Here is a 10098-nt window from a genome sequence, read left to right on the forward strand (position 1 = left end):
GAGTAACTTATACATTGAAGTTATTTAAGAGTACAAGGCAAATGCTGTGAATTAATACCTTAAATAATCACTATTTATTCCTGTTGGCATTATGTATTTCATAAAGACTTCATGGAACTAATTTGAGTGGCTAATGTCTTCATTTTCTTGAGATTCCTGAAGAATAACTAATATGTTTGTATGTTTACTATGTTACTATCTCCTCAAAGCAGATTGCAAAAACCACCATAAATTCATGAAATAAGACTGTTCTAAAATCAAATACTTTGTTAATAAAAGGGTAAAATTATTTTCTCAGAAGCATGTAGAGCCATGCATGAAGCAGCTCCTGGTTTCTATTGCTGTGAGTCTCTTCAGACAGCTGCCTGCAGACTGCTTTGTATTTTGGTCTGGATCCATTTTATAGTGATGTCATCTCTACTATTGTGAATATTTGTGGATATACTTTGTGTTTACTGCTAACAACTAAGAACTACAATTTAAACTAATGTGAAAACCCAAGCACTGCATTTTTTTCAAATGAAACAAAAGACTTTTCTCAGTTCGTGTATATGTTAACAACTCAGTGTGTAATCATGGAAGCTACAGTTTTTCTGGTCCAGTCTCACCTCCAGTGAATCCCAGAGAAAGAAGCCAATTAATGAAAGAGAAGATATGTCATTTTCTGTAGGTGATAAATAGTTACAAAGCCTGGGTATGAAGTAGAGAGGGTGAAGTCCATAGCTTTGGCATAAGAAAAAAATTAGATTACTATTTTTAACTTATATTATCATCTTTTTATTTTGTTTATAATACATTGCCATACTAATAATTTATAGATGTATAATTAATAAAAATGAGTATTTATATAGTTTGCCCATTTGCAATTTGAAAATTGAAATGTATTACAGTTCTTTTAGTTTGGAGAACAAGGCTAGAATTATTATCATTACTAAATAAAATTACATGTTTTCTTCCTTATTTATTTAAGATTTATGCAGTTTATTGTCATATGTAAGTGTTTTTCCTGCATGTATGTTTGTGCACCACTTGCATGCAATACCAGAGGAGGCAAGAGATTCCCTGTAACTAGAGTTACAGATGGTTCTGAGTCACCAAGTCATTGCTGAGAATCTAACCAGGTCCTTTGCAAAAGTAAAACATGGTCTGAACCACTGAGCCATCTTCCAGCATGTATCCTGGAGCTTTTCTGCATTGAATGTGGCTGAGAATGCGTTTATTATGTACACTATACTATATACACAGGGGATAATATGGAAGGTATATAGAAATATAGGACATTTCCAATGTGGAATGTCAAAAAATTAGAAGATAGGTTAATCAAAAGTAGGTAGGTAAAACAGAATGTTGATATAGACATACTGACCATTGCATCACAAGTTTGATGAATATTATTTTTTTAGCTATACGTAATAAGTTTCCTCTATGCTCTTAAGATGAAAACACTTTCCACATATGTCCTCATTGAAGAATGTCCTTTATTTCCAAGTTGGACTTGGAGTCCTCAACAATATGTTTCTCCTTTTTTGCTACGTTTTCATAATCCTAGTTCATAAATCTAAGCTCATGGATCTGATCTCCTGTCAACTGACCTTCATCCACATAGTGCTGATCCTCTCTGGAGAGGATATTTGGCTTACAGGTATATTTGAGTCACTGAACTTTGAGAATGACTTCAAATGTAAGGCAACTTTTTACGTAAACAGAATAATGAGAAGCCTCTCCATCTGCATCACCTGCCTCCTGAGTGTGTTCCAGGCTGTCACTATTAGTCCCAGCACCCCTTTGCTGGCAAAATTTAAACATAAACTAAAAAAATACATGATCTATGCTTTCTTATTTATTTGGGCTCTCAATTTGTCATTCAGTACTAGGTGGATCTTCTATGTTGGGGCCTTTACCAATATGAGTGAGACCAACCAGATAAAGATCACTAAATATTGCTCACTCCTCCCCATGAACTACATCATCAGGGCAATTATTTTAACAGTGACAACCTCCAGAGATGCATTTATTGTAGGAGTTATGATGACCACAAGTGCATACATGGTGATCATCTTGTTCAGACATCAGAGGCAATGCAAGCATCTTCACAGCCTTAGCCACCTGAGGGCTTCCCCTGAGAAAAGGGCCACGCAGACCATCTTGATGCTGGTGGTTGTCTTTGTGGTCATGTACTGGGTGGACTTCATCATCTCATCCTCTGTACTTCTGTTATGGATGGCTGACCCAGCTGCCAATGCTGTTCAGAAGTTTGTGTTGAATGTCTATCCCACGATAACTCCTTTGGTACAAATCAGTTCTGATAACAGAATAATCAATATGCATTCTTTTATGTTTCTGGACAAAGTACTACAGAATCCTTTAAGTTCATAGTACACTATAAGTTGACATTTCCATGAGAATTTTCCTAGTCTTTGCTTTTTACTTTCAATTATAAATGTTCCCTGAATGCTTAATTTGAGTATTTGACTTTCTGCTAGGTCTCTGGTATAGGGAGCATAATTGTTTCAAGACACTATGAGATGAAGTTCTTAGCACAAAGGAGATTTAGTTGACCCAGAAAGACAAAGGGAAGGGAATAAGAGACCAAGACAGAAGATAGACTGTGAGTGAGAACAAGGGGCAGGTGGAAGGGGTATTTGAACTGGGGGATACAGAGGACTGCCTCTGGGTATAGAAGATGTGGCCCATTGTCAAATGGCAATTTATAAAGGAAAGGGGGAGCTGGAGAGATGGCTCTGTGATTAAGAGCACTGGATGTTCTTCCAGAGGATCAGGGTTCAATTTCCAGCACTGATGTGTCAGCTCATAACTCCAACTCCAATTTCAAGATCCCTGACATTCTCATACAGGTAAAACACCAATGCACATCTAAAAAAAAGCATCTAGTGTGATGATCATGTGATTTTTGTTTCTCAATTTGTTTATATGATGGATTAAATTGATGGATTTTCATATGCTGAACCATCCCTGCATCCCTGGGATGAAACTTATTTGATCATGGTGGATGTGTTTTCTGATGTGTTCTTGATTCCAATTTCTCAGTATTTTATTGAGTATTTTTGCATCAATGTTCATGAGGGTTATTGGTCTGAATTTCTCTTTCTTAGTTGTGTCTTTGTGTGGCTTGGGTATCAATGTTTTTGAAGCCTCATAAGCAGAGTTTGGCAAACACCCTTCTGTTTCTATTGCATGGAATGCTTTCAGGAGAATTGTTATAAGCTCATCTTTGAATTTCTGGTAGAATTCTGCACTGAGGCCATCTGGTCCTGGGCTTTTTTTTTACTTGGGAGACTTTTGATGACTCTTTCTATTTCTTTAGGGGTTATAGGTCTATTTAAATTGCTTATCTGTTCTTGATTTAATTTTGGCAGGTGATAGCTATCTTGAGAGCTGTTCACTTCCTTTAAATTTTTGAATTTTGTGGAGGACAGGTTTTCAAAGTATGACCTGATGATTCTCTGGATTTACTCAGTGTCCATTGTTATGTTCTCCTTTTCATTTCTGATTTTGTTAATTTGCATGTTCACATTCTGCCATTTGTTGAGTTTGGATAAAAGTTTGTCTATCTTGTTGATTTTTATCAAAGAACCAACTCTTCGTTTCATCGATTCTTTGTATCATTTTCCTAGTTTCTACTTTATTGAGTTCAATCCTCAATTTGATTATTTCTTGGCATCTACTCCTCCTGGATGAGTTTACTTCTTTTTGTTCTAGAGCTTTCAGTTGTGCTGTTAATTCTCTAGTGTGACTATTCTCTAGTTTCTTCATGTGAGCACTTAGTGCTATGAACTTCCCCCATAGCACTGCTTTCAGAGTGTCCCGTAAGTTTGGGTATGTTGTGCCTCCATGCTCACTGAGTTTTAAGAAGTCTTTAATTTCTTTTTTATTTCTTTGACCCAGGAGAGGCACAATTGTGCATTATTCAATTTCCATGAGTTTGTAGGGTTTCTGCAATTTTTTGTTGAACTCTAACTTTAAAGCATGGCAGTCTGATAAGATACATGGGCTTATTCCAATTTTTCTGTATCTGTTGAGGTTTGCTATGTTGCCAAGTATGTGGCCAATTTTTGAGAAGGTCCCATGTGGTGCTGAGAAGAAGGTATACTCTTTTGTGTTTAAATGGAATGTTCTATAGATGTTTGTCAAACCCAATTGGGTCATAACTTCTATTAGTTCCTTTGTTTCTTTAAGTTTCTGTCTGGTAGTCCTGTCTAGTGGTGAGAGTGGGGTATTGAAGTCTCCCACTATAAGTGTGTGAGGTTTAATGTGTGGTTTTAGTTTTAGTAATGTTTCCTTTATGAATGTGGATGCCTTTGTGTTTGGGGCATGGATGTTCAGAATCGAGACTTTATCTTGGTGCATTTCTCCTGTGATGAATATGAAATGACCTCCTTCATCTCTTTTAATTGATTTCAGTTTAAAGTCTAGTTTGTTAGATATTAGGATTGCTATCCTTGCTTGTTTCTTGGGTCCATTTGATTGCAAAATCTTTGTGCAACCCTCAACTCTGAGGTAACATCTGTCTTTGAAGCTGAGGTGTGTTTCTTGTATGCAGCAGAAGGATGGGAGAGTTTGACCATTAATACTGAGGGATATTAATGACCTTTGATTGCTCATTCTTGTTGGTTTTAGAGTGGTTGCTGTTAGTGTAATTGTTTGTGGACTTCCACCCCTTTTCTCTTTTAGCTGTTGGTAAAGTGGGATTATCTATTGCCTATGTTTTTCTGGTTGTAGTTCCTTGGATTGGAGTTTTCCTTCTAGAACTTTCTGTAGGGCTGGGTTAGTGAATATGTAGTGTTTAAATCTGGTTTGGTCATGGAATTTCTTGTTTTCTCCATGTATAGTGATTGAAAGCTTTGCTGGGTATAGTAGTCTGGGCTGGCATCCATGGTCTCTTAGTGTTGGTAGAATATCTATCCAAGACTTTCTGGTTTCCATGGAGAAGTCAGGTGTAATTCTGATAGGTTTCTTTTTATATGTTATTTAAACTTTTTCCTTAGCTGCTCTAAGTATTCTTTCTTTATTTTGTATGCTTAGGGTCTTGATTATTATGTGGTAAGGGGACTTTTTTGTGGTCCACTCTATTTGGTGTTCTGTAAGCTTCTTGTACCTTCATTGGCATGTCCTTCTTTAGGTTGGGAAAGTTTTCTTCTATGATTTTGTTGAATATGTTTTCTGCCCCTTTGAGGTGTTTTTTTTCTTCACCTTCTTCTATACCTATTATTCTTAGGTTTGGTCTTTTCATGGTGTCCCATATTTCCTGGATATTTTGTGTTAGGGATTTGTTGGACTTAAGATTTTCTTTGGTCGATGAATTTATTTCTTCTTGTGTGTCTTCAACACCTGAAATTCTCTCTTTCATCTCTTTTATTCTGTTGGTTATGCTTGCATCTGTAGTACTTGACTGTTTATCCAGTTTTTCTATTTCCAGCATTCCTTCAGACTGTGTCTTTTTTATTGTCTCCATGTCAGCTTTCAATCCTTGCATTATTTGAATTATTTCTTGGAATTTTTGCTTCATATTTCCTCCCTTTCTTGCATTTGTTGGATTTTTTAGTTTGTTTTTTCTTCCATTTCCTTAAGGGATTTTCTCATATCCTCTTTGAGGGCCTCTATCATTTTCATGAAGGTGTTTTTAAGGTCATTCCCTTCTGCTTCATCTACACTGGGGTGTTCAGGTCTTGCTGGTGTAGAATCTCTAGACTCTGGTGGTGTCATATTTGTTTTTTCTGTTGCTGAGTGTGTTCTTATATTGCCTCTTTCCCATCACTTCTTCCATTGGGTGCAGAAAGAGCCTCTTGCTCTCCTGGTGGGTGGGCGACCAGGGTTCCCTTTCGGTGGGTGCAAGCAAATCCAATACTCTCTGGTCTCTGCTCTCTGTCCTCTGCCCTCTGCCCTGAGTGCGGGGCAGGAGTAGACTGGCTCTCTCTGCAGGCACCTGGTCTCTTGGTCCTGTCAGGGGGCTCGTCGACCTGGCATTGGTCCCCAGGCCAGGAGATCCAAGAGAGGGCAAGCCGGAGGAATTCGGGTCTAAGATGGTGACCAAGAGCTCACCTCTGCCCTCTGCCCTGAGTGTGGGCAGAAGTGGACTGAATCTAACATTTTTATTCAGCTTTTTTCTGACCATTTTCAATAACCATTTGTAATCAACCCCCTAAATGATGATAAATATGCATAACCCATTGAATGACAAAAACCTATCCACTCCACCTCTTGGGAACGTGGGTGTCATGTTCTTAAAATTATTTCCTGCTTTCTGGGGGTGATGGCATTTTTAGGAGACCCTAAAATTTTTTAGATAATTGTCACATCTTGAAAGATGTAGCTGTATCATTCGTTGTCCAGTCTCTGTGTAAGGGGATAATACAGTGCTTATCTCTGTTCCTGGATAGAGTAGTCTATGAGGCTGGATCATCTCAGCTAACCACCTTGAAAATTGTCCTGAGCAGTTTGTAGTCCAAAGTTGATCTTTGGGTGATGTTGGTCATCTAAGTAGCATTATCACAGTCCAGGTGGAATCATTGTTGTAGGGCCCCATCCTAATTATAGAGACTCCAAAGGTTGCTGTTAGGAATTGTCAGGGTTCACTGCAGAAAACTTAAACATTTAAAAAGTTATATATACATATATATATATATATATATACACACACACACACACACATATATATATATCAGATCTCTGAGAGGTTAAAGGACCACAACTTGTTAAGTTCATCAAGAGTACAAAAACTTCATTCCTAGTTATTTGTTAGAGACTCAGACCTGAAATCACATACAGGAAGCTGGAATTAGTTAGTATTGTTTGTCACCATTAATATCATGTCAGAAAGTTTAATATATATTAATTTTATAAATTTTGAGATAATATTTATACTTAAGAAATATTCTAGAGAGTCAAAATAAAACTGAAGAATTATGCAATTAATACCAATAGAATAGTCCCTTAATTTTGATTTTTTCTTCTGCCCCACATCAGGTGCCTCTTCTGATATGAGACAGAAATTTTAGATTGTCCTTTATCAAGAATTCTTGGGCTTAGAGAAATAGAGAGCCATGCTCCAAATTCCAAATCCAGTTTTAATTTTTAATTAAACTGGGACTACAAAAAGACTGTCTTATATGTCTGTAGAGAACAACAGAAACAACATTTTGGAAGATTTATGATATTTTATACTGCTGGAAATGGGCCATACCATTAAGCCAACTTATTTTGGGGGGTGGGCCTTTTCTGTGGGTGAATCATCTTTTTCCTTTAGATATCTCATTTGTTCAGTGATCTTCAGATCCCTTAATTGGATGCCTTCATTATCCTGGAAAGACAAAGATAAAACCCTGTCCCAGCCCTAACTTTGGGGAGTTTCCTTTTTGGCATGTTATATCTGATAAAATAAAAGACATTTATTAGTCTTATATGTTAGTTTAATTTGAATTGTCACGCTATCTGATGAACTATTACCACTTCTCATCAAGAGGTCTGTCCTGTTTGAATCTAATCTTCCCCAATGTAACACGTGCCCTAGTTTCCATTTTGAAGTCAACACATCTTTAGAGGAGCAGGCTGATATAAGCATACTTTAGTTTATGGTTTGTTTCTGACATTGGAGGAATGTTAATGTAGGTTTTCAATTGCTGTAACAAATCATGTCTCCATAAATTCATTGCTGTTAGCCACATATGGCTTTAATTATCTTCTCTGTCCTTTCAGTCCTATACATTTGGCACAAACTTGCACTTTCTTTTACTTGAGATAAAGTTCCAATTCCTAAAAGCTGAACATTTACCTTCTGAAGAGGTCAATTTGGATGCCAAGATTTTGGTGTAATTATTGTTACATCTGTATCTGTGTCTACAAAACACTCAATTGCAATGCCATTCATTAGTAGTTATAACTTTGGGCTTCAATCATTTACTAGAAGTTTGCCAAAATATTTTCTTTATGGTTTCTCCTGAAAATTGTGTTTTATCTTTTAAAGCTGTTCTGTCATCCAAAGCACTCTGGTTTTTCATAACAGGCACGGAATCTTTTAATTGCACTGTGAAGGAGCTTCCTTAATGCTGACAGGGAATGATTGAACCAAATTTGATATGATAGCCTATGAGAGACCACTCCCCCCCCCATGGTCTTTCCTCCGGACAAAGAGTTACCTTGCCTCTCCCATTTTAATGTGCATTCATTAGTTCAATGTCAGCTTTTGTCATACCTTCTGCATATCCAGAAGGCTCGGACATTCTGTTTGGATTCTCTCTAGAAAAAAAAAATGTTCTAGGAACACGTTACCTCCAATCCCTTTTCAGATGACCTGGTTTACCATAATGAAAACATCTAAACTTTTTTAGTTGTCTTAACTTTTTTAGAAATCACTTCCACCATGCATGTATCATCAAAAGCTTGAAATCCTATATTAACTGTATTTCAAATACATTTATCAGTTGGTGCTGATCTTGACTTTAAATACCTGATTACCCTTATACATTCTGAATTAGCATTTTCAAAAGCCAAAGATTCAATTAATATTTATCTAACTTCAGTATCTGTTATCATTCTATTTACAGCTGAATTCAACCTTTGGAAAAAGTCAGTGAAGGCTTCTTTTAGGTCTTGTGTAATTTTAGAAAATGACTCAGTCCTCTTTCCTGATTTTTCAGTCTTGTTCCAAGCATTCAAAGATGCTGTGCAGCATAGGGCCAACATGTGATTATCAAATGTAATCTGTCCTTCCACAGCATTGTAATTGCCCGCACTGAGGAAGTGATCTTGGGAAATCTCATCACATCTAAGCCCTACCTCATCATTCTATGGTCCTAGCTTCATCTCTCCACCAGGTTCTCCAGTGTAACTGAGGACCAGCTTCCAATGCTGCCATAACCAGATCTTCCAGTCTTGAGCAATAATTTTGTTCTGAGTGGCCCATGAATTTAACATCTGCTTCATAAAAGGTGAATAAATGCCATATGCAACTATTTCTTCTTTAAATCTCTTCAAATCTAACATTTCTGTTGGATCCCAGTTCTGAATATCCTTGGAGACGTCTATCATCTGGTGGTTGTTCTTGAATAGTAATTGGATAAATTAAGATTCGTTTTCTAGTAAACTTGGGCCATTCCTCTTCAGTTTCAGAATGCAATGGTGTGGTAACTTCTGTTCTAAATTCCCCCTTGCATGTGTGAATATTTTTTATATTAGCTTCATTACTCTTTCTAAGGATTTTATCTTACCAGTCAATTTTTCCTATTTGGCACTGATATCAAATAACTTTTTAAGGGATAAAACCAGAATTACCAAAATAATGATGGTTATAATTGGCATTATGTCAATCCCAGCTAAGCTGATTATCCCCCCACTTAATTGCTCCATTTTCAAACCTTCCATTGTGGAACTATAAGGGATCTAATTTACTACAACATCATATTTTGCATTTTAGTGGGGGGAGGGGTCCCTTTTTTAACCCACCCCACCCATTAACAATTCCCAGTTGTTTTACCAGGTCTGTTGAAGGCGGCAGAGAAGTGTGAGACTGGCTGTCACCTTATAGCACAGCTGGGCAACGAACACAGGTGGTGCACTGCCCGGCCAAGAGCGACTGCAGCTGCTCACTTGTGAGCTGAGAGGGTGTGGCGAACACAGCAACAACAGAAGCCTGAGCACGGGTCAAGGCAGCTGACCTGGTGGTGGCAGCAACAAGAGGAATTCATCCAGGGAAAGCCTGCAGCCCATGGGGAGAAGGAGCCTGCCATCGGGAAAGCAGACACAGGGGATATGCAGAAGAGGCACACGTGGCAGGAAGTTAGCACGCAGAGCTGCCTGAAGGCAGAGCGGGCCAGTGGGTGACTACCTCCAGTGGCATTTGCAGCCCAGGTGCCACCTGTGGAGTTTGGAGCCTGTGGAGTCGTCTGGGTGGCAGCTTGAAGCTTTCTAAGGAGGCCGCAATAGGCAAATCCCAGAATTGCTCAGATGGTTTGGGGCAATGGAGGAAATGCCATCCAGCTCTGGTGGCTGGGACAGTGGTGGTGGTCGCTGGTTGTGTGGCTATCTTGTGATTTTGTGCCGCACATTTGGTGCCAGATGATGTATTTATCTAATTGTTCTTTA

General features: G+C 38.0%; 1 protein-coding gene across 1 annotated transcript; it reads left to right on the plus strand.

The window, feature by feature from the left end:
- The first annotated feature begins 1455 nt into the window (after positions 1 to 1455).
- LOC101842222 (putative vomeronasal receptor-like protein 4) lies at positions 1456 to 9837 on the plus strand. Its single transcript, XM_005087418.2, has 3 exons — positions 1456 to 2324; positions 7854 to 7923; positions 9634 to 9837. Exons 1-3 carry the CDS (start codon positions 1456 to 1458, stop codon positions 9835 to 9837), a joined length of 1143 nt encoding a protein of 380 aa, XP_005087475.2.
- Positions 9838 to 10098: the final 261 nt, after the last annotated feature.

Source organism: Mesocricetus auratus, unplaced genomic scaffold (genome assembly GCF_017639785.1).
Source record: "Mesocricetus auratus isolate SY011 unplaced genomic scaffold, BCM_Maur_2.0 Super-Scaffold_100676, whole genome shotgun sequence".
Taxonomy (NCBI): Eukaryota; Metazoa; Chordata; class Mammalia; order Rodentia; family Cricetidae; genus Mesocricetus; species Mesocricetus auratus.

Coding starts and splice junctions, on each gene's coding strand:
- LOC101842222 (XM_005087418.2), top strand. CDS start 1,456: ATGTCCTCATTGAAGAATGTCCTTTATTTCCAAGTTGGACTTGGAGTC. Junction 2,325..7,853: donor GATAACAGAATAATCAATAT/GCATTCTTTTAT, acceptor TCTGTATCTGTG/TCTACAAAACACTCAATTGC. Junction 7,924..9,633: donor GCTTCAATCATTTACTAGAA/GTTTGCCAAAAT, acceptor TGGCGAACACAG/CAACAACAGAAGCCTGAGCA.